General features: G+C 40.4%; 1 protein-coding gene and 1 long non-coding RNA gene across 2 annotated transcripts in view; one reads left to right on the forward strand and one right to left on the reverse strand.

Annotated features, from left to right (window-relative positions):
* Positions 1-24,507, forward strand: part of Ppil4 (peptidylprolyl isomerase like 4) — a 30,106-nt gene continuing 5,599 nt past the window's right edge. Inside the window, exons 1-12 of the mRNA XM_021660767.2 lie at positions 1-151; positions 3,310-3,377; positions 3,459-3,523; positions 4,794-4,911; positions 5,365-5,507; positions 6,344-6,440; positions 7,818-7,934; positions 11,276-11,400; positions 13,564-13,630; positions 16,020-16,131; positions 19,315-19,411; positions 22,955-23,102. Coding sequence (XP_021516442.1) covers positions 82-151; positions 3,310-3,377; positions 3,459-3,523; positions 4,794-4,911; positions 5,365-5,507; positions 6,344-6,440; positions 7,818-7,934; positions 11,276-11,400; positions 13,564-13,630; positions 16,020-16,131; positions 19,315-19,411; positions 22,955-23,102 — 1,227 coding nt within the window. The 5' untranslated portion in view covers positions 1-81. The remainder of the gene's footprint in view (positions 152-3,309; positions 3,378-3,458; positions 3,524-4,793; positions 4,912-5,364; positions 5,508-6,343; positions 6,441-7,817; positions 7,935-11,275; positions 11,401-13,563; positions 13,631-16,019; positions 16,132-19,314; positions 19,412-22,954; positions 23,103-24,507) is intronic.
* The window catches only part of LOC132649513 (uncharacterized), a 32,665-nt gene continuing 18,503 nt past the window's right edge, over positions 10,346-24,507 (reverse strand). The window contains exon 4 of the long non-coding RNA XR_009587981.1: positions 10,346-10,393. This is a non-coding gene — a long non-coding RNA (uncharacterized LOC132649513). The remainder of the gene's footprint in view (positions 10,394-24,507) is intronic.

The following is a 24,507-nucleotide window of genomic DNA, read 5'->3' on the forward strand; positions in this document are numbered from 1 at the left end:
GGCGCGTTCGTGACGTAAGGCGTAGGCGCGCGCCGGCTGCGCCGGTGCTGCCGGGGTCTGTTCTTGAGGGAAGTCGGCGCCATGGCGGTTCTCTTGGAGACGACTCTGGGCGACGTGGTCATCGACCTGTACACCGAAGAGCGGCCGCGCGGTGAGGCCCGTCCCTCCCCTCCGCCGCTTCCGGCTCGAGCTCTCTCTCAGCTCTCTCTCAGCGGGCCTTGGCTAGGAAGCGCGGCGAGCGTCCGTGTGGGAGCCCGGCGTGGTCCTCCTGAAGGACTGTGGCGGGTCGGGCCGGTGAGGTGGCCTGCAGAGGCGATGCCCATGGCTTCCGCGGCCCCGCTGTGCTTTCTTAAGACTTTAGTGCTGCTTTACATGTCATTCGCCTGGCTGAGGGCAGGTCAGGGGTTCGGAAGAGTGCTGCCGCACCCCTCCTGGTTACCTGACGTCCCGTGTGTGCCCATGTGGAGACAGCGAGGCGCCCGGGGTCAGTTACAGTTTAGGCGTCCGTTGGAGGAGAACGAGGTGGGATCCAATTTTAACTTAGAGTCCCAGTAGAAGGATGTGAACGTTACTGTGGGAAGCAGACGTGAGTCAGGCTTCCCTAGTGGGATGGGGAGAGGTCAGGCAGAAAACAAAAAACAAAACAAAACGAAAACAAACAAAACCTAGCCTCTTCGGAGAGGAGTGGCAGTCAGGGTTTTCTTACCAGTTTGTTTGGAGTTTTTCTGGAACTAGCAGGAAACTTGGCGAGGCTGGAATGAATTGGTTTGTGGAGTGACTTCACAAACTGACTGGTCAGTCCAGTCAGGTCAGGCACTCATAGGTCAGGTCCTTAATCGTTTTACATGCCATGCTGATGGTCACAGTGTTTGAAGGTGTCAGAAGCAGGGGATGGCTCACTTGCCTTGGAGAGATAGTAGGCAGCTGTGTGGAGAATGTATCCATTGGGAGACTCGGGAAACCAGGCACGATTAGCTGCAGCCAGTGCCCTTCCCCTGCACGGAGCTGCAGTACTGCCCAGGGAGTGCCTCCTGCCACACACACCTCCCACGCCCAGCTGTTTTCCCCTCCGCCTGCAAATGCTTGACTTTCTTTTGAAGCCTTCCGTCTTCTTACTGCTGCCACTGTCCACATTCCTCTCCACTCCTGTCCTTCTGAGAACTTCCTGACTCTTCAGAGCTTAAACTGTGACCTCTTCTGTGACACCCGGAAGGTCAAGTAAAGTTCATGTGTTTCTTCTGTGTCCGTGGTTTTGTAGATCCCAGTGGCACTCATCTTCTTAGAACTTGTACTTACTGTCGTGGAGTGATGTGCATGATGGTCTCCTCTCAGTACTGAGCTGCGGGGAGAGCTGGAACTATACCTTAATATCTCGATTATCTTAGTGCCTGGTGCAAACCTGTACTCCAGTCCCAGCACTTAGGAGGCAGAGGCAGGCAGATTGATGTGAATTTGAGGCCAGCCTATTCTACAGGGTGAGTTCCAGGACAGCCACTCTGAGAACATTAGTGCCTTGGGGCAGTGAGTAAGGCATAGGGATGTGTTGTTTTTACTTAATACTCTGTCAGGTGATAGAAACACAACTCAAAAGAGCTTAAAGAAAGCGCTCAGTTGCCTTTTATTACTGGGAAAAGCTTGGAGGCTGAAGGGTGGCTGGATCTGAGGGTTCAAAGGGTGCTTTATGGTACTGAACTTCTGATTGCTTGATTTTGCCTTTTTTCCCCTGGAGCTCACTCTGCATGTAGAACCACACTTTACGTAATGAATGGAACCCTTTTCACAGAGTTGTGCACTCCTGAAGTGGAGATGAGGTTATCGGGCATTATTAACAAGCAGGGGTTCCACAAGGAAAGTGGGACACCAAAAAACGAATCTATTCGTGTGTATGTATTTGAGGAGGATGATTGGGCATCTAGTTACATGTGTACTTACCAGTCACTAGATGCATATCCAGGTTCGTTTTACTTTTAACTGTTGAAAAAATTTAAGCAAACAGAAGTGAAGATAATCGGTAAATGAAGTCTTAAGTATCCATTAGCAACTTTACTACAAGTTTTTAACACACAGCTTATCTATTTTGGATTACGGTTCTTAATGGTGGGGCAGGCATGGCAGTATTTGGCTGGATAAGGCAGCTGTGAGATCATCTCTGACAGGAGAACAAACTGGAAGTGGGTGAGGCTAGGAGCACTCAAAGCCTGCCCCTGGGGATACGTTTCCATTGCCAAGGCTCCCCTCCTAAAAATTAGTAGCTTCTTGAAACAGTGCCGCCAGCTGAGGACTGAGTATTCAAATGCCTGAGCCTAGGAAGGACATTTCTAAGCCCAACCACCACAGAGGTACACAGTAGATGTTTATTGAATATTCAGGTAAACTTAGGTGAGAAAGGTTGTTCATTGTAAGTAAAGGTTTTTACAAACCTTTGTGTCTGTGATGCTGGGGATTGAACTCACGGTATCAGGAATGCTTAATAATTACCGTACCTGAGCTACATATACCTCCAGTCTGGGAAATAGTTTTCACATATTGTGAAACAAAAAGTCCCATAGATGTCTGATTTCCTCTAGTTTATATAATCTGCATTCGTTTTCATACATTCTGCCAGATTTCTTTTTTATTATAGCATCATCTATGTCTTTTCTCTTAAAAGCCAATCTATGACTAAACAATTGCTTATTTCCAACATTAATTCTGGTGTCCAAAAGGTCATAAGAAAAGAAAATATTTAAAATATATTACCTTTTAATTTTTATTTTAAAAATGGTTTTTCCTTAGTTTTGAGAATATCATCCCTGTGTACTATACAACGAAATCTGGGCATATACATCTTCATTGCCTCAACTTCTTCCGTATCTCCACTAACATGTCCCTCTCCCAGCTTGCTGTCCAGCTGGCACTCCCCACATGTGCATGGGTATGGGACCATCCACTGCATGGGAAACCCACCAGTCACCACGCCCTCAGAGAAGATGGCTTTTAAAAAGACTCAGTGCCCCTACTCCTTTTATGGCATTAGACCTTTTTTTAAATATTTATTTATTATGTGAACGTGAATGTGTGCCATAGCATGCTTGCCGAGTCAGGGTGACTTGTGAGTTAGCTCTCTCTGCCATGTAGGTTCTGCAGCTTAAACTTAGGTTTTTAGGTTTGGCAGCAAGCACCTTCACGTGCTGAGCCACCTCACAGAAACTTTGTTTTTCTTTGAATAAAAATGCAAATGTAGAGAGTAAATTGTACTAATCATGCTTTTACAAATTGTTTCAAGCTGAATTTTTGCTTTCCTGTAATTTAGTTTTTACTTTCTTTCAGCTTGCTTGAATTTTCTGAAGTTGTGCAAAATAAAATATTACAACTATTGCCTTATTCACAATGTACAGGTAAGTTGGTAGATTTTAGTCATGCTTTTTGATTGGAAACTTGTAGCAAAGTGAATTAACAAAGAGTTCTCTTTATTATAGAGGGATTTTATCATACAAACAGGCGATCCTACAGGGACTGGCCGTGGAGGAGAGTCTGTATTTGGGTAAGTCCGCATGTATGGATTTTAGTTGGGGTTCCTATTACTGTGAAAACAGCTTGGAAAGGAAAGGGTTTGTTTCTCTCAGGTAACACTACATCACTATAGGAAGTCGGGACCAGAGCTTAAGGCAGGGGCTGAATGAAGCAGAAGCCATGAAGGGACACTTCTCACCGCTGTGCTTCTCAGGGTTTGCTCGGCGTACTTTCTTACACAGCCAGCACATTCACTGGGGTGGCGCTGACCCACTCTGGGCTAGACCCTCTTACGTCAGTCATTAGTCAAGAAAATGTCCTGTAGACTTGCCTGCAGGCAGTCTGATGGGGCCGTTTTCTCAGTTTAGGTTCCCCTTTCCAAATAACTCCAACTCCAGCTTCTGTCGAGTTGATGAATGGACAGCCAGGACAGTATGCATACATGTGTGTATATGTGTATTTAGAGACAGGAGCATATGTTACCCAGGCTAACCTTGAACTTGATCTTGTCAAGCTGAGAATGGGCTTGAGGTACTCCTCCTGCCTCCATTTTCCAGGTGCTGAGATTAGAGGCATGCACCATTAAACATGGCTTTACATTGCTGGCAATCATGAACACACAGTACACATGCTAAACATACATTGTACCAGTTGAGCAATATCCCCACCCTCTGTTTTTATTTATCTATTCATTTATTGACTGCTTTTGAGATGGGGTCTTATTCTGTAGCCCAGGTTAGTTTAGAACTTACCATGTATCTTAGGCTTGGCTCAGAATCAAGATTCTTTTTTTTTTTGGTGGGGGGTGGTGGTCAGAGGTCATGGTCTCTCTTTATTCCTGGTTGTCCTGAAACTCGTTCTGTAGATCAGGCTGGTCTCGAACTCAGAGATCTTCCAGCCTCTGCTTCCCAAGGCAGGGATTAAAGGTGTGCACCACTACTGCCTGGCCAGACTCAAGATTCTTATGTCTTAGCCTCCTGTGTTGGACTATAGATTTACATGATCACACATGTCGTAGTTCTTATTTATTTGGTTTTACAAGTCAGGATCTCACTCTAGTCCAGGCTGTCCTGAACTCACTATGTGGCCCAGGCTGGTCTCAAAATTGTTACAAGGCAGTGGTGCTTCAGTCTTCATGTGAACATATGGCTCAGATTCTGTGGTAGTTCCCAGAATGCCTGTAAGGAAAAAGAAGGAGTGTTGGAATCAGTGCTGTATTTATAAAGACACAAGCACACTTACAGTATCTGTGTTTCATTTTGAGAGTACTGAAGTTTTACAACTTTATTGTATACTTTCAGACAACTGTATGGTGATCAAGCAAGCTTTTTTGAGGCAGAAAAAGTACCAAGGATTAAGCACAAGAAGAAAGGCACTGTGTCCATGGTGAACAATGGCAGTGGTCAGCATGGATCTCAGGTTGGGACATCTCAGTAATGAGAGTGTATTAAACAACATTTTTCAGGGGAAAATGTCAGAGTATTTCTTTTCTATATTAAAGGGCACTTGGGGGGTGGGGTTGGTACCAGGGCAGGTGGCTCAGAGGTTAAGAGCACTAACTGCCCTTCCAGAGGCTCCAGCTCAGTTCCAGCATCTACATGATGACTCAGGAGGCTTTGAAACGCCAATTCTAGGGCACCTGATGCCCTCTTGTGGCTGTGAGGCACTATCAGGCCTGTCTTATTGAAGTGTTTAAACCGTTGGGAACACTGAGGCGCCTGTTAATGTAAACACAAGCTCTGCTTTTTATTTAGTTTTAAACGTAAGTGTATGAGAGTTGACACAGTAAGTCTGGAGTCTTGGTTTTGTATTTCTAAGTGATTTCAGAGTTAAATATGTTTTTAAATATTTATTATGTGCCCTTCGGTCTAGTTTCTTATTACTACAGGAGAAAATCTAGATTACCTTGATGGAGTTCATACAGTGTTTGGCGAAGTGACAGAAGGCATGGATATAGTTAAGAAAATCAACGAGACCTTTGTGGACAAGGACTTTGTTCCATACCAAGACATCAGGTGTGGTCACCTTTGCTTGTCTTAGTGCACTAGAGCGTCCTAACGCTGTAGTGTTGAGCGTGTAGCGGCGTGGATGAGGTTTCTACACAGAGGACAATAGCTCAGTTTCTCCTACTTTTCTGTGATAAGATACTCTGACAAAACTTAAGAAAATGGTTCCTTTTGGTTCAGAGCTAAGGGTGCAGTAGGGGTTAACGTGGACTTGGAGCGTCCATGGGGTGAAGCCGAGCAAGGAGTGCTTGTGCTTAGCCCCTCCTTTTCATTCATTCCGGGCCCCAGCCCAGGAGACGGTGCCTCCTACTTCATAGGCATCCCACAGCCCACTTCAGCCGAGACTCCCTTTCCAGGTCTTTCCAGATCCTGCCAAGTTGACAGTTGAATTAACTGTCACAACTAGTTAGTAGTCAAAGGAGCTTATATGTTTTTCCTTTGTACTAACGTTATGTTGGTTAGAATTATTCTTCGGTTTATTTTGTTGTACAGATTTAGAGATTTCCTTTTTTCTTTCTTTCTTTAGTTTTTTTTCATGTTTGCTTTGAGACGGAATGTTGCTATAGGCCAGCTTACCTGGAACTTATTCTCTAGCTCAGGCTTTTGATTCTCTTTCCTTGACTTCCTGAGTGCTGGGGATTACAAAAGTGCCAGCCATCGTGGCCAGTAATAATGTCAAAGGGAATAATACAGTGCTGCCCATTATAGAAGTAAACTGTATACAGTCAATAGTACTCATATGCTGTAAAGTCTTTGGGAATTAGAAATAGTTACATGCTAAAATCTGTGAAAATAAGCGTGGAGTCTGAAACCAGTGTAACGTTTGACTTGTGTTGTTCTGTAAGGATAAATCATACAGTGGTTTTAGATGACCCATTTGAAGACCCTCTTGATTTATTAATTCCTGATCGCTCACCAGAACCTACAAGGGAACAACTAGATGTAAGTAGCACCTTGGTATTGTTTGTTTCTTTTCTTTTGAGACAGATTCTTACTATTGTAGTTCTGGATGGCCTGGGATTTTGCTGTGTAGACCAGGCTGACCTCTAATTCATAGAGATCTGCCTGCCTGTGCCTCCCACATTCTGGGATTAAAGGAGTTTGCCACAATACCAAGCTGGTAGCACCTTTTTTTTACAGGTATATTAAAACAATTCTCTCTTTTGCTCATCTTGTTTGTACTATTACACTAGAGCAAGTTTAGAATTCCGTTCTCACCCATAGATGGGGATTTTTTTGTAGCTTTCTCATATTTCCTTAATTTCTCTCCGTAGTTCCTATTCTACAAGAAGTCTTAGTTTTGAAACCTTGTATAAGTAATGCTTAGAAGCTTCTTTTTTCAACCAACTCTAGGGGAATAGCTCACGGTCAAACTGAACGATCGTCCTGTAAGATACTTTTTCGGTGGGGATATTCTGGAACCAGGCTAAACCCAAACATTTCTATGGATTGTAGCGAGTGTTCTCTCAGGGATTTACAGTGTAATTTAAGGTGTTCACAAGGTTTTCTCAGAGCTAAATTTATGGTTGAGTTTGGTATTTAATTCTAAAATTATGTACCCTTTCTAATGAACGCTTAGTTAAATAATAGCATTTATATAAATACTTCTTTTGATTTTATAATCAGTCAGAAGTCAAGTCTGGCAAGTATGTTGTAGGTGACGATTAATATTTATTATTGGTTTATCTTCTAGTAAATAAAGCTTGCTGTTAATCTTAAACAGCTATATAACCAAATCACCACACAGAGTGGGTTTTTAGTTAAGCTAGAACACAATGCTGGGCAATATTTACTCCCTCCTAAACCTCCAAGCCCTCAGTTTCCTAACATTTAGATTTCCCACATTATACTTGCTTTTTGTGAAATCTTAGGTCTGGTTCATGCTCCACATCCTCCAAAATCTCTCCTCCAGCTCTCTCTCCTCGCTCTCCTCTCGCTCCTTCTCCTCCCACTCCTCTCCCGCCTTCTAGCTCCTCCCCTCTTTCCTGTCCTCTGGCTCCTCCCTGCTCAACATTGTGTCTAGTTGCTTTTTTTTGTTCCTGTTTACACAAGAGTTGAGAGAGGATGCTTAGAATGAGTATCACAATGCAATATCCGGATTGAAACCAGAGAGTTGGGGGTGGGGTGGGGGAGAAATCAGTATTTAAATGAACAAGGGTAAGGTGTATACATTAAAAAAAAATTATACCAACACAAGTACTATGGAATTAATTTAAATGAGTGCCCAGATGTTTATAAATTTCTATTTTATTATGTTTGATAGGCCAAGAATAAAACATGATATCTGTGATTTTCAGAACTTTAACTTATATTTTACAGAGTGGTCGAATAGGAGCAGATGAAGAAATTGATGATTTCAAAGGAAGATCGGCTGAAGAAGTAGAAGAAATAAAGGCAGAAAAAGAGGCTAAAACTCAAGCTATTCTTCTGGAGATGGTAAGATAATAATTTTGGTCAAATAGTTGTTATATAACTTACACATTTTTAGAAGTATATCTGCTTTTGTGATAATAAACTATTAAAAAATTTAGTGCGGGTTTTTTCTGGATTACTTTTGTTTTGGCTTTTTGAGACATGGTTTCTCTGTGTAGCCCTGTCAGTCGTAGATCAGGCAGGCCTCAAACTCAGAGAGCCTTTGTCTCCTGAGTGCTGGAATTAAAGGCGAATGCCACTGTGCCCAGCTGGGATTACATCGTGCAGGACACAGTAACATGAAAATAAGCAGGTTGGTTTTATTTCTCCATAAATTACTTCGTGCCTTAAAAAGGGGAAGGCTTGGTGAGTTGGTGAGTAAAGATACTTGCTGACATGCCTGATGACCTGAGTTGAGTCACCAGAACCCACATGGTAAAAGGAGAGAGGCCAACTCTGTAAGTTGTCTTCTGACCGCCATATGTACATCGTGGTATTCCCACACCCACGTCCACAAATACACACAAATGTAAACAAAAAAAATTTTAATGGGAGATAGTTATTTGGTTTAGTATGTATATAATTTTTCAATATTGTTTATTGGACTATTTTTATGTACATTAGAGATTTTTTTTTTGAGCTGATTAATTACTAAATTGGCTACCCTGAATCACATTTCTTTGGCCAGCTGCATCAGCCAAGTTAATAGGGTGTGTGTGTGTTTGTGGAGCACAGGTGCCCATGGAGCTGGAGTGACAGGTGCCTTGTGAGCCTCCTGACATGCATTCTGGGAACCAAAATTAGGTCTCAGAAAGAACAGTAGATGCTCCTAACCACTGAGCCATCTCTTCAGCCACCTGCAAGTTTTTTCCATTAACTTCTTTCTTATTCATCTTCCTGTCCTTTATGGATTTCTGTTAATTATTTTATTTTTTAGACAGGGTCTTACTGTGTTGCCCAGGTTAGTCTCAGTCTCCTTGGCTCATCAGCCTGCTCAAAAGCACGGGCTCTAGCTGTGACGCGACTTCCTGGGGCCTGGTTAAGAGGCTGCTGTTGCTTTTGACCAGATTCGGAAATGTTGAGTAGATTATGGCTCTGAAGCTCCTATTTCTGAATTTCAAGATCTTCTTTGTGGTGTGTTTATCCAGTATGTAATTCTGTACATGCTCATCTCAGAATTTTCAAATATACTTATAAAGGAATGTTGCTGCCCTCAAAGTGCTTTTAGAAAGTACAGTTCTCTCATCTCAGTTCTCTCACTGCTGCCCTCTGTGGTCTCTTGTAGGAAGTGTACCGAGCACTCTGCAGCGCTCTGTTTGCTGCTGCAGCCGACTTTGATCTTGACTAGAGCTTGGATAAAGTAAAAGTTGAGAGTTTAAGGGAAAAAAACTGTAGAAATTGTGGCTCCATTATGAAAAGCTGTATGGAAAGAACTAGGTATTACAAATCACTGACCACTGGATTCTACATAATTGTATTTTTCAAAATTTCAGTAATAAGCAAAACTAAATAATGCATTTCTTAATGATGTAGTAGGTAAACATTTTGGAGGTATGAAGAGGAATAGCCAAAAAAGAACCTATCTGTCTGTCTATCTGTCTTTCTAGTGAGAAAAGCAGAAGGACAAGGGGACTAGGGGAATATATTTGTTTCTTAGGCCAGGTAGTTTTTATTTCATTAATTAAAATGATTAATTTTGGGCTGGAGAGATGGCTCAGAGGTTAAGAACACTGGCTGTTCTACCAAAGGTTCCGAGTTCAATTTCCAGCAACCACATGGTGGCTCACAACCATCTATAATGAGATATGGTGCCCTCTCCTGGTGCACAGGCACACATGCAGGCAGAACACTGTATACATAATGAATTTTTAAAAATGATTAATTTTAAAATGCATTACTTTTATTTTGTGTGAAGGTCAGAGGACAACGTGCAAGAATTAGTTCTCTGCTTCACTGAGGCTCTAACTTAGGTCATCAGGCTTGATGGCAGATGCCTTTACTTTACCACTGAGCTAGCCCCATGGCTTTTCTTGTATCTTTCATAACTTATGCTTTACATCTTTTTTTTAAAAAAAAAAACAATGTCAAATACTTAAAAATGGGGATAATTTGGGATTTTGAAGCTAGGTTAAGCCTGGAGTCATGTCTTAGCTGTAACTTTTTTTTTTTAAGTAATTTATTTAATTTTTTTGTTTGTGCATTAGTGTAAGGTGTCAGGTCCCTTGGAATTGGGGTTACAGACAGTTGTGAGCTGCCATGTGGGTGCTGGGAATTGAACCCAAGTCCTTTGGAAGAGCAGACAGTGCTCTTAACCACTGAGCCATCTCTCCAGCCCCGGCTGTAACTGTCTAATTCACTGTACCTGCCTTTAAAGTGGAAATTGTTGCTGGTGTGGCACCACAGGCCTTGTTCTCTCAGTATTCAGAAGTTAGGGTGGGAAGACCTCAGGTTTGAGTCCAGTCTGAGCTCCAGTAAGATCCTGCCTAAAACATAAGTAAACTTTAGAAGTTAATAAAGGAATGGAAATTGTGATATTGCTTGAAGAGCTAGAAGCAATGATTTGCAGGAATCAAGTCAGGTAAAAACATAGCTCTTAGTGTTGTTAATACCAGGAAAGATATAATATTAGATTTTTTTTTTTTAGTTGAAAAAATTTTTATTACATTTTGTTTTTTGTGTATATATATATAAGTACATGCCAGTTATAGTATGCACGTGGAAGCCAAGGAACAAATTTCAGAAGTTGGTTCTTCCATTGCGTCTGTTTACTGCTCAAGAGGTGATGGGACCTGGGAGAATGGAGGTGATAAATGAGGCAGACTAAAGTTTCATGCAGTAACCCACTTTATTCAGAGCATCTGACAATTTATTCTCTGATGGGTAAGAGGAGTCACATGAGTCCACACAGACATTTAAACAGATAACAACAGCCAGTTGTCAGGAATAATCTGAAGTAAACTCACTCCTATCTGAAATACCTGGGAGAGGCACAGAAGCACATTCCAAGAACAGTTCTGTGTTTCTGAAGAAACTGAGGTCACAATACTCTTGTGTTGGCTTCTTGGCAGTTTCTCACAAGCTCTCAGAAATCTCACATGAGTCCATTCTTGGACATGTTCTGACATATGTGAGAATTGAAATTGAACCCAGGTCATTCGGCCTGATGGCAAGCTCTTTTACTCACAAGCCATCTTGTAGTCCTTGAAATATTTTTTAGACTTTTTTTGTGGGGGGGGGGGGTTGCTGAATAGTTCAGGATGTAAATTTAGATGGTTTTAGGAAATCAATGTTGTGGGCTTGGACGGAACTATTTGGAATAGAAACTAAAGGAATTGATTTGTATGCTTGATTATTTGTAACTTTAGGTGGGAGACCTACCTGATGCAGATATTAAACCTCCAGAAAATGTGCTGTTTGTGTGTAAATTAAATCCAGTGACCACAGATGAGGACCTGGAGATAATATTCTCAAGATTTGGACCAATAAGAAGGTAATTTCAGGGTTAGTGAAAGAGAAATTTGGGAATAGGTAAGTATTAATTGATCGGTTTTGATGTTTGTTTTACTTTTTGCCTTTTTGAAACAGGGTCTTACTATATAGCTCTGACAGGCCAGTAACTTGTTACATAGACCATGCTGGGCATGAACTTAGAGAGATCTACCTGGGTGTTAGGACTTAGAACCCCATGCCGTCACACCCAGGAGTTTGCTAATTACACATTTTTGGTGAGTTCGTCAAATCTGAGTGAATTTTTAAACTTGTTGTTTTTATTTTTAGTGGGGCTGGGGATCAAACCTAGGGCATCATGCATGTTAAACAGCAAATCCTCTGTCACTGAGACATAATCCCAGCCTCTTTGGTGAATTTTATATTGGTGACTTTACAGGTATCTAAACAGTTGGAAAGAAAAGTGTGTTTTCAAACTCAAACATATTTTCATAAAGCATGAATTGAGCAATTTAAGTCTACCTCTCTAATATTCCCAACAATCTTGTTTAATACTTAAAATACTTATGTAATTCAGCTTCTAAAACTATCAGCAGCCTGTCATAATTAAATTTTCCAAATTTTATATATTTTTAAACTTACAACATAGCCGAGGATGACTTTGAACCCGCTAATATTCCTGCCTGCACCTCCTGAGTGCTAGGATTGTAGCTGACCATCACACGCAGTTTCTGTGCTTTTGTGGATTAAGCTTAGAGTTTCTTGCATACTTGGCAAATACTTCGTCAATTACACTATGTGTCTAGCCTTTTGTTTGTGTGATTGTGTGCGTACATGTGCAGGGGTTTTAAGACAGGGTCTCCTCTGGCCTTCCACACTCATGAGTATTGAGATTTACAAGTTTATATTACTATTCCTTAGAAATGAAAAAATTGTGGTTTGTAGTTGTGGGTTTCATTTTTGTTTTGCATGTGTAGGGTATAGAGGCTAGAGGACAGCCTTGGTGTCCACCAAGGTGTAGTGTCTAGTGTTCTAAAAATTTATTTGTTTTTTATTTTTGAGGCAGTATTTCTTTCCGCTAGAGCGCGTCAAGCAGGCTGTGCTGGCTGGCCACACTGCATCCTGGGGATCCACCTGTTCTGCCTCGCAAGTGATTATAAGCTCAAAGCGCTCCACTTGGGTTCCCTTGCGTTCAAAGCAAGCGCTTTGTAAAATGCCAGACTGTTCCAATTAAAATTTTCTTTTCTTTTGTTTAATTTTTCTTATATTATTATTATTATCATTGAGTATTTTATTTTAAATATTATTTTTAAAAGTATGTATGTGTATGTCTATGTGAGTGTATGCCACACGTATGCAAGTGTCTTTTCAGGGTAGAAGTAGTTGTCAGATCTCGAACTAGTGTTCTAGATAGTTGTGAGTTGCCAGCTGGGTTGCTGAGAAGATGTGGATCCTTTGGCAGAGCAGTAAATGCTGTTAACCAGAGTCATCTCTCCAGCTGGTACATCATCCTTATAAAAATAAACTGCTGCCAGCTTTTTAGAAAATACATGTATTTATTTACTGGGCACATATGAAAATCAAAGGACAGCTTGTAGGAGATGGTTGTTTTCCCATGTAGGTGCTGGGGAGTGAACTCAGGTCTTCAGCCTCAGGAGCAAGTGCCTTTACTTTGACCCATCTCAGGGGCCCCTCTATGTTATTAATGCAAAAATGTGTAAAGCTAGTCAGGAGACTATTTTCTAGCTGATTAATATGTACCACATTTAGGAAGCCCCTTCATTTAATGTTTTTAAAATAGTTCGTACGATGCATGGAGAGAGACAAGCCAGCAGCTCTCAACTCCACCTTCTTGCCTCTTCCTTTTCATTATTGTTTGGTAAGTTAGTTCTGTGTGGCACCTGTGGTTACAATATTAAATTTGAGCCTCATTTACTTTAAAATCCAAAGCATAAGCCCAAACCGTGGTGACTTATGTCTTTAATCAAAGTACTTGGGAGGCAGCAGCAGGCTGATAATTCATTTACTAGATCGTTGAGGTGTGTGTTACTTGTTACTGAAAACTTTGGAGATACAGAATTCTGTGAGTTTAATAGCTGGCTTATTTGTTCTGGTCGGAAGAATTCAAGCATGTGGTTTCTTTTCTTTCTTTGTTTCTTTCTCTCTTTCTTTGACTTTTTCTAAATTTTTTTTTTATTCTTTTCAGTTGTGAAGTTATCCGGGATTGGAAAACAGGAGAGTCCCTCTGTTATGCTTTCATTGAATTTGAAAAGGTATGTCATAATCTAAATACACTAGATTCTGGTTTTCTTCCTTAGTTTTTGAGGATGGGTTCTTGGTGTGCTCCTCGGCTGATGTCTTACTAGGTGTCTCCCTCCTTCAGCCTCCTCCCGTGTATCTGGGATTAGAGGTCTGCACCACTGTACCTTGGCTATTCGTCTTTGAGGAGTCTTTTTTGTATTTTTGAGACAGGATTTCTCTGTGTAGCCCTGGCTGTGGAATTACTCTGTAGACCAGGCTGGCTTGAACTCACAAAGATCCGCCTGCCCCTGCCTCCCAAGCAGATTAAAGGTGTGCGCTACTGCCCAGCTGAGTAGTCTTAAAGATGAAAAATTTAGTTTCTAGGCTTGTGCTTTTCTTTAGCAATCCAAGAACGTTAACTTTGTTGTAACTTTACACTGGGAATAAGTTGAGCATCTACTGATGCTCATGTTTGTTTACTGTTGGTTCAACCACAATCTGCCTGAATGACATTGTTTTAGAAAAAGTCCTTGCATATACTGTTAATTATTACATAACTGAGTACAAGAAAGAGAAATGGAGGAATGTTAAAATCTAGGCTTAGTTACTGGCCAAATACTGGGCATTGCTCATTTTTTAAGCTCTTTTCCGTAAGGCTTTTCTGCTTATGAATAAAGTGTGAGGACTAGATCAGATAGTTGCTGCTAGATCTGCAGTAGTGATGATAGCTTGGTTAGTCAAGTGCTTACTTCAAGTCAGATGTTACCTTACTTTCCTGTGTTTAATGTGTATAATCCTAGGAGATTATGTGCAACTCTAGGAGATAGATACTATCTTTTTTTTTTTTTTTTTTTACTTGTTTTTCAAAACAAGTAAACTGAGACAGGGTGGTCCTGTGGCTTATTCAACATTATGTGCTATTGGATATCCTGGGTAGGATTTGAATTGGGGTGTATTTGGTACTGTTCCAGATTAATTTAGCCACTTGCACTGGTGTGTTGTTTTCTGTTTGTTTGTTTTTTTAATTGTAGATTTGGGCCAGCTCGTGTCTTAATAGTGTCTTTTTACAAGTTAAATTAATTCCAAAATGTCTATTGAATATATTCTATATTTTAGGCACTGTCTTAAATCCTAGGGGTTCAAAATGAATAGTGGATGATTAGGAAAAACATACATGTAAAAGATTATACATAGATTCTATGTTATATGTACTAAAATTTTTATTTATCAAGGTTTGTTGGTGCCAGCAGAAAAGAGAGCTTTACTTTTGGCTTATAAAAATATTTATGCATTGAAACAAATGACTAGTCATGCTAAGATGATTTTTGTTGATGTTTTTGTTTGGTTGGTTGGTTGGTTTGATTTTTCTAGACAGGGTTTCTCTGCGTAGCCTTGGCTGTCCTGGACTCAATTTGTAGACCAGGCTAGCCTCGAACTCACGGAGATTCACCTGCCTCTGCCTCCCTGAGTGCTAGGGTTACAGGGGTGTGCTGCTGTGCCTGGCTGCTAAGTTGATTTCGAAAATGGCCATAGTTCCCTGTTAGGTTAGATACTGCTTCCAAATTGCCAGGTTTTTTGTTTTGGTTTGTTTTGGTTTTTGTTTATTTGTTTAGCCCTGGTTGTCATGGACTACAGACTGGCCTTGAACTCACAGAGATCACCTACCTCTGCTTCCTGAGTGCTGGGATTAAAATTGTGTGCCACTACTGCCTGGCTTGCAGGGGTTTTTGTTTGGTTCTGGGAGTTCTCCCTCAACTTTCCAATCCTGGTTCTTTGGGCATACTAAGCAAGTATTCTACTGCTGTGCTATCCCCAATCCCTGCTAAACCTTTTTTTTTTCCTTTAATAATTTACTTAATTTTACTCTCTGTGTGTTGGTATGAAGGTGTCAGAATCCATAGAACTGGAGTTATAGACAGTTGTGAGCTGCCATGTGGGTGCTGGGAATTGAACCACAGTCCGTTGGAAGAGCAGCCAGTGCTTTTAACCACTGAGCCATCTCCCCATTCCCCCTGCTAAACTTAACACCATATTTATGAAGATGACACTCTGGGGGACATACTATTTTTTACAGTTCGAGTAACTAGAATTATAGGCCTGTATCTTCTAGTTGGTAAGTATATCATGTCCACTGCAGTCAGACTGCCTCAGTTCACATGATGGCACTGACCCTGGCTCCTTCTATACCTCATCAAATGTCTGTTTTCTCATTGAGATACTGGAGATAATAAAGAAATGCAGCCTCAGAAGGTTATTTCCAGCGTTGAGATGGTAGATGTAATACATTTAATGTCTGCTGAGTAAGAAGTACTTGAATAGCAATTTTAATAATAATAGCCTTTTTGCATTTACAGTATTTGTTCTTCCTGCAGAAGTCTTTCCTGTAAACATTCATGCTTGAGCTTTTGTAATCATTAATAGGAAGAAGACTGTGAGAAAGCATTTTTCAAAATGGATAATGTACTTATAGATGACAGGAGAATACATGTGGATTTTAGCCAGTCGGTGGCAAAGGTTAAATGGAAAGGGAAAGGTATGTTGGTTTATCTCTTTTTATTGATAGTCTGTGTGTGTGTGTGTGTATGTGTGTGTGTATACATGCATTGCTTTAATTTTGTGCTGTTAATTGCGAGAAATGTTAATAGAATTCAGGTCACTTAGGATTTTATAAAGCTGGTATCTAGAATGTGTGTATATGTGTTGATGGATGAAAATACCTTCTTTCTTTAATGTTTGTTTATATTTTAAATTACCCATGGAAGACATTTGCTGTTGAAGTAATTAAGACTTTTTTATGATTTGGTTCTTTTAGATACGTTTTTTTTTTTCCTTGTTTTTGTTATATAAGATTCTCTTCCGCTCTTCTCCCCAATTGCTCTTCCCAGAAATATCCAGTTGCCTGTTCTTTCTTCAGCCATTCTTTGTACACCCATGCATGTTTTTTCTCTCTTCTTTTTAGTTTAAATCTTTGAAGCTAAATGAATGTAATTTTTGAGACATAGACAGTTTTTCTATGGAGTCTAGGCTGGCTTCAGTCTTGTCAGTGTTGGCTTTCACTCACTAGTTGTGAGCTTTCCCCACTAACTTTGTGTGTGCTCATGTGTGTAGAAACCTTGTAGATGCCAGACATGTGTCCTGTCTTTCAAGTATATTCCTACCTGACTTTAAGATGTTTTGCGGGGTTTTTATCTTTTTTAATTTCAGTTTATTTACTTTATTCCAAGAGTGCCCCCTCCCTCATCTCTTCCTAGTCCCCCCTTTCTCTCCTTCTACCTTCTTCTCTCCCTTTCCCCGTATCAACCCTTTACAGCATACCAAGTCCATCAAGACTAGGCATATCCTCATCCCTGAGGCCAGTCAAGGTAGCTCTGCCAGGAGGAAGTGATCCAAAAGCAGGCAATAGAGTCCATCTCAAAAACAGCACCCCCCCACCCCCCCCAACTAGCCAGGCACCCCATATGAAAACCAATCCACCCATCAGGCACATATGTGCAGGGGGCCTAGGTCCAGACCATGCATGCTCCTTAGTTGATGTCTCAGTCTCTGTAAGACCCCTGAGACTGGGTTAGTTGTCTCTGTTGTTCTTCTTGTGAGGTTCATCTCCCCTCCAAGTCCTTCCATCTTTCCCCCAACACTTCCACGGGACCTCTGGAGCTCCATTCCATGGTTGGCTGCAAGTCCTAGCGTCTGTCTAGATCTGGTGCTAGGTAAAGCCTCCCAGAGGACAGTCAGGTTAGGCTCCTGTCTGCAAGCATAGCAGAGCATCGTTAACAGTGTCGGGCTGGCTCTCTCCCATGGGATGGGTCTCAGGTTGGGCCAGGTATTGGTTGGACCTTCCCTCAGTCTTTGTTCCCTCTTTATCCCTGCCCTTCTTGTAGGCAGGGTAATGTTTAGATCAAAGGGTTTGTCCCTGGGTTTGTTGTTCCCCTCCCTCCACTATTCCTGCCTGGCTAGGAGGCGGTCACCCCAGTCTTCATGCCTCCCCTTCAGGAGTCTCAGCTAGAGCCACACCTGTGTCCTCCCAGCAGCCTGCCCTGTCGCAGGCCTCCAGCTCGACAAAGAGATGTTCCCCTTCAGCTTTCCTTCTCTTTACAGGGTTTTAAAAAGGGTTTGCACTGGGGAGGCAGAGGCCGGCAGATCTCTGTGAGTTTGAGGTCAGCTTATTTTACATAGCCATTTCCAGGCCAGTAGGCTAAATAGTTAAGCTCCTGTCTCAAAAACCCAAAAACAACAACAAAAAAGGTTTCACTTTGGTAGTTACTCACATGTAATGTTAATTTTTACCAGGAAGATTAGGATCCCCTTTATTTCACTTTTGAAAGATTTATTTATTTTTATTTGTGTGTCTGTGCATATGTATGTTCACCATGTGTATGCCTGGTGCCAACAGAGGCCAGAGATCAGATCCCTGGGACTGCAGTTACAGATCGTTATGAGCCATAATGTGGGTATTTGGAGTCAAACCCAGGTCCTCTGCAAAGAGCTCTGTGTGCTCTGAACCATGGAGCCATCACTCCAGCCTCAAGATCGCTTTTTCTATATCATTTGTAATTTGTTTCCCATGATTTTACTGCATTTTAAAAATAAAATGGATAGTTTGGCAGGAAGGGCTATTTCACCTTATGAGGGTTTAGAAAGGGAGAAATCAATTGGTAGAGTTGGCAATTGGAAGGCCACTGGAAGCCTTGATCTCTGAGAGGAGGAAGTGACTTGCATTGTGCTCCTGTGTCTTATGATTCCTTCCCTGCTATTGAAATACATGATTACTGCTCTTCTCAGTGCTTTGTGAAGATGAATTGATGTTTTCTTTAATATTTTTATTAAGGTCTATAAAAAAGTCCAGAGAGAGAAATATCTGGTCTGTGTGAAAACCTATTTTTCCAAATTGTTCCTTTACATCAAATTGTTCCTGTCCTTTGGTGATACGTCTTTACCTCACCAAAGGCCATGCTGTAGTTTCTTCTTCTTCAGTGAATGCTGCACGGTTCTGAACCAGTGCCTCATCCTTGGTCTTCTCATTTGTAAATCAAGTTCATTTCCAGCCCACTGCTCAGAGAGAGTGTAGCTTTTTGTTCACAATTGGATCGTAATACAGAAGGGTCAGCTTCGCTCTGAGTCGGCTTCTCTTGTAGGTGAAGGAGGAACCTGACCCAGCGTGGCTCACCAGTCTCACCAGGCCTGTACATTTCCCAAACCAGCCTCTCGAGTTCTGTTTTTTTAAGATTTATTTATTAAATATACAGTGTTCGGCCTACATGTATGCCTGCAGGCCAGAGGAGGTGAGCCACCGTATGGTTGCTAGAATTGGACTTGGGACCGTTGGAAGAGCAGCCAGTGCTCTTAACCTGAGCCATCTCTCCAGCCTTGATGTGTTTTTCATGCTATCATTGCAGTCCTGTTGGGGAGGGGTGGTCACATGTCTGTTGAGGAGGAGTGGTAACAGCTGGCTGTGCTTGGACTACTTGAACAATGTAGTGTGGGTACTTACTTTAGTTGGATGTTGTAATCTTCACATGTGTCGTTAGGTGGCAGCGTATGACTACCGAGAAAATTGGACATCCACTTTCAGCTGGATAGCAGGCGGGCTTGCTAGGGTCCTTTTGTCCTTCCTTCTCCACCTCCCAGGTTGTGCCTTTTATACAGTAGCCCTTCGTGTTTTATAAAATTGTTAATGTGTCATTACATGATGCTAATTCTTCCTCCTTTTAATAAATAGGTGGGAAATATACCAAGAGTGATTTCAAGGAATATGAAAAGGAACAAGATAAACCATCCAATTTGGTTCTGAAAGAAAAAGTAAAGCCCAAACAAGAGTATCCTTTATAAGAACTGTATGCATGGCCATCCACTGTGTAGATCATTGTGAAGAGACAGTTTGTCACAGCTTGTCAGTGTTTTCCATAGACTTTGCCTTTTCAATATATTTTGTATTATGGAGAAAGTTGGGTTTGAAGGAAACCTTAAGCTTAAATATCTTACCTCCTGCTATTACCATAAATACTTTTCCTACTTACCTAGTGTTCTCAGAAGATCGTCAGGTAAATTTGATATTTTTATATATACTAATGTTTTAAATTCCTTTCTATCAAATATCCTTGTGTTATTCTCTTATATTTAATTTCCTTATGTAGATAACAAAATCTTGTAATTCTTTGCACACAATTAGATTGCTTTTTTTTTTTTTCTGTATACATTGTCATTTTAGCAACAGATTTGCTAAATCTTTGTTAGGACTCCTTCCTATTCAGTACAATAGTTGACATTTGTAGGCTTAGAAAGAGATCTATTGACCGTGTAATTTAGGTTCTTCCAAGTTTTAAGTTGCAACAGGTTAGAAAAGCAGTGAAGCATACTGTTCGTATTATGTCATTTTTATTTGTTTGACCATCATTTTTCCCATTATAATTTATCACTCCACACATTGCAGAGGTCTGGTGATCATGTCTGGTAAATGGCATCTTTGTTTCCTAGTTTTTGTTGATACTAGGAAGAGATTCTCTTCTGTGTTTCATAGGCATTTCTTGTGGTAAGTATTCATCAAGGAAAGATGAGTATCAGTTTGGCCTTTAGGTATTCATGCTTTTAAATGTGTTGCTCGTCTGCAGCGCTCAAAGCCTTGGGATGTGTTAGAGCTAGAGTCTGAAGGGAGCTGACAGCATAACCTAGCTTGCTTCACTGACAGCCAGACCAGCAAGCTGAGGTTGGTCTTTAAAAAAGGGTATAGAAGGCATGTGATTAAAGCTCATAGTCATAAAGGCATAGATGAATGTGTGCCTGTGACAGGAAGTTTAGGCTAACCCCCTGGAAGGGAATGTCTAGAACAAATAACGGAAGTGTGGCTGCAGAGAGATCAGAAGCGGAGATGCTTCCCAAGGAGGTCCTGCTGACCACAAGGAAGTCAAGAGATTATTTGTAAGTTTGTAGCACTAAAATGTTTTCATGAATGGGCAACCAACCTACTAATTGAGCTATTCCCCAACCCTTGATACTGTTTTCTTTAACATTATTTAGAAGGTTTAGGAGTGTGGGGTGAATTCATGAGATTCCAGTTACTTTCTAGTTCATGGTGAAGCTTGGAAACTTATAGAACCTCATCTTTAAAAAATAAAGTGTATGTCTTACCTAGTTCAATCATATATCTTCTTTCATGTATGTGTGTATATATATACAGACACGCAAATCTTTCATACACAAACCCTGCACATACAACTCAAAATTTTGTAAGGTGTTTTTGTTTGTTTGCTTGTTGTTTTTCTGACAGTGCTGGGGATTTAACCCAGGATCTTGCACACGCTATGCAAGTGTGCTCCCATTGAGCTGTACCCCACTAACAGTATTTTTGTTGGATACTGTTCTCTATTTCTTACTCTATGTGACTTCTAAAATTGCTTGTTATGAACCATAAATTCTACATCTCATTGCAGAATTCTGACCTTCAGTTTGAAGAACATTGGAAAGAATCAGACGTAGTATAAAAAAGGAAAGAAATTGTAGATAGTGAAGTAATAATGGGATTGACTATGTGGCCATCTTGTGGGAAGCTAGAGAGGATATTGTTAACTTTTTGATCGTGTGTATATATGGGACATGCCTACGAAAGCCTAGGCAGTGGTGCTATGAACTCAGACCTTAGATTCTGGTTCTGAAGGACATGACTCTGGTGACTGCAGTCCCAGATGCAGCTGAAGTAGTACTTGTGTGTTAGGCTTCCTCTCATTCTGCACATTCTAGAGCTCAGTCTACTTCCGAGAGTGAGACTGTTTTTACACTAGGTTTATACTTTCTCTTATGTATGGGTTTTTTGTTGAGACAAAGTCTCACTGTGTAGCTGTCCTAGAGCTCACTAATGTAGACCAGGATGGTCTCAGACTCATAAGAGATCTGCCTGCCTCCGCCTCCTAAGTGCTTATATTAAAGGAATGCATCAGCATTCCCAGTTTATGCTTGCTTTTATTCTGAGGCTTTATATTACATTAGAGAAATTAATTATTTGTTATTTAAAGCATTTTTATTGTGCTAGGATCAAACCCAGGATTCTCTGTATGGTAGCAAGCACTCTACCAAAGAGCTTGGCTTCAATCACAATTAAAATTTTAGTGATATTTCATGTAAAATTTAGAAAAAGATTTGCTCACTTCTGCCACATACACAGATCACATACACAAATGGTGCTTTTTATTTTTCAAGCCTTTGTCTTTCATAAAGTTTGATGAAGTTAAAGTTACTGTATTGTATGTATAGGGTCCCATTTTTTCCCTAGACAGGGCTTACTTACTAGCCCAGCCTAGTCTCAGACTAGTCTTTTTTTTTTTTTTTTTTTTTTTTTGCCTTTTTTTTGCCTTCACTTATGAATAGCTGGGATTACAAGTATGTGCTACTGTTCATAAAGTTTTTTTAAAAGAGTTGTTTTTTTAAAATTATGGTTTATGTATGTGTGTATATCTATGGGTAGGTATGTAGATGTATAAACGGGTACACAAAGAGTCCAGAAGAGGGTGTGGGATCTCTGGACGTGGGGTGCTGGGAACAGAATGCAGGTCCTCTAGAAGAGCAGCAAGTATTCTTAACTCCCAACCTCTAGTCTATGTGGCTTTTTTTGCTTGTTTCTTTTGAGACGGGGTCTTACTATGTAGCTCTAAGTGGCCTGGAACTTGCTACATACTAGACTCACAGAAATCTGCCCGCTTTGTCTCCTAGTCCTGGGTTCAACCATACAGTGTTTGAACTTTTTTTTCCACTTTTATTTTTTTATATAGGCCATCATAGTCTTTAAAAATAATTAACAATTTCTTTTATATTACATCATGCTATGATACTAAGATGTGTTTTATTACATATTATTAAATATTGTTCCCATTTTATATAATTAAAATGATGCTAATATGTATACCTGTGTTCGTGTAATTTACAGTTTTAGTTGCTATAAATTCTTAGGATAATTTCTGCATCATCACTGTTTATTGCTAAATCTCCTGATCCAAAGAGAGTCATGCAATGTACCTTTTCTCTAGAATGTGTTTGGCTTTGGGGTTCATAATACCTTCAGTTTCTCTAGTTGATGGCATGCCTCATTTTCTAAATTAAGTTTTTTCATTATTGACAAATATATTTTGGGTTCTTTTCTCCTTATAACTTTTCCATGATGGTTGTTAGCTGCCTGATCCCAAAATCTCTTCCAGTTCTCCTGACCATAGTGAAGACACTGTATTACTTGTTCTAGAAAAGTATACTGTGCTTTCAGGTGCTATTTGCTTTAAGCTATATTTAACTTTTTGGCCTCCAGTATTTACCATATTTCGTTATGTTTTGTTTCTTTTCCGTCATTTGTCCCATTAATCCTTAATTAAATTCTTCAGTGCAAAATACGATCTTATACTAGATGAGCAGGCAGAAGATTCAAAATCAAGTCATTCACACACAAGTAAAAAACACAAAAAGAAAACACGTCACTGCTCTGAAGAAAAAGAGGATGAAGATTATATGCCAATCAAAAATCCTAATCAGGTATTTTTAATATTCAGGCTTAAATATGAAAAAAATTGCTATTTTTGTGTACAATGCATCTTGGTGGTGTGATTTAGGGATAAGGTGTAGTTTTAAACAGTTATTTCTTGCTCTGAGCTATGGATGGCCACACAGGCTAATGAGCTTAAAGTTTAAAGAATGTATCCTGTAGGATAAATACTGTTTTCAGAGTAATTGAAATTATTATACTACATTGTAACCAAGAATGATCTCCTTACCTATGGATACCTATTTTCATCAAAAACAAAAAACAAAACCAAATTTGCTCCATTGAAAATTTTCTTAATTGCTAGCTTATCAACACTTTACTATGTGTGCAGTGTTTTGCGTGCAGGCCGCTTGTCAACACTTAAAACAGTTAAAAAGATATATTTTTTGTGAGGTCGAGGCCAGCCTGGTCTACATTGCTCTGTTCCAGGACAGCTAAAGCTGTTACACAGAGAAACCCTGCCTCAAAAAAAACCAAAAAAAAAACAAAAAACAAAAACAAAAAAAAACCCACCAAATAGAAAAGTTTTTTATTATAATTTAATTTACACATACATGTCTATACATACATGATACTTTCCATTGGAGGTCAGAAGAAGGCTTTGGATCCCCTAGAGCTGGAGTTACAAGCCGACCTTATGCGGGTGATGGGAACTGAACATGGGTCCTCTGGAAAAGCAGCAAAATCTTTTAAATGCTGAGCTGTCTGTCAGCCCTTCAGCACTTTGAATGTTTAATAATTTGTTTTTTACATTTGTGTATATCCACATTTTGCTCATTCATTCTTCCACTGTTAGACACTGGTTGTGGGGTAGCACTGCTAGTAGGCTTCAAGGTTCCTTTGGTTTGTTTGTTTATTGACAGGGTTTCTGGTAATCCAGGTTGGCTTTGAACTTGATATGTAGCAGGAGCTGTCCTTGAACTCCTGATCCTGCTGCTTTTGCCTTCCAGTTGGTAGGATGACAGGTGTGAGCTATTACCCTTGGCTAGCCCTTTAGGTTTATGTCCTGTCTATACTGTAGATGAAAAGTAAAATAGCATTCATAATTAAATATCACATCAAAAGCTCCCCAGAGTAGTGTATTTCCTAAAATAGTAATAATGAAGTATTTCTAGCCTATTTTTGCTTTTGTAAAATATTTTTTAAAAGCCATTCTATCATAGATCCATGCTTTTATTTTTACCATTTTTACTTTATTTAGTCATTTGAGGTGGTCCTGGTGAACGGGGATTTCAGTAGACTAAGGTGGGGAAGGAACACTGTGAGAATGTCAGTCAGGCACAGATGAAGAGCTGTGTTAGGATAAGCAGAGTCAAGGCTTTGCTGGGGAGAGTTAAGAGTTTCTGCGCTGCTTGTCATTGCTGTGACCTTGGCAAGTTAACTTTGAGTCACAGT

This window comes from Meriones unguiculatus, chromosome 20, assembly GCF_030254825.1.
Source record: "Meriones unguiculatus strain TT.TT164.6M chromosome 20, Bangor_MerUng_6.1, whole genome shotgun sequence".
Lineage (NCBI taxonomy): Eukaryota > Metazoa > Chordata > Mammalia > Rodentia > Muridae > Meriones > Meriones unguiculatus.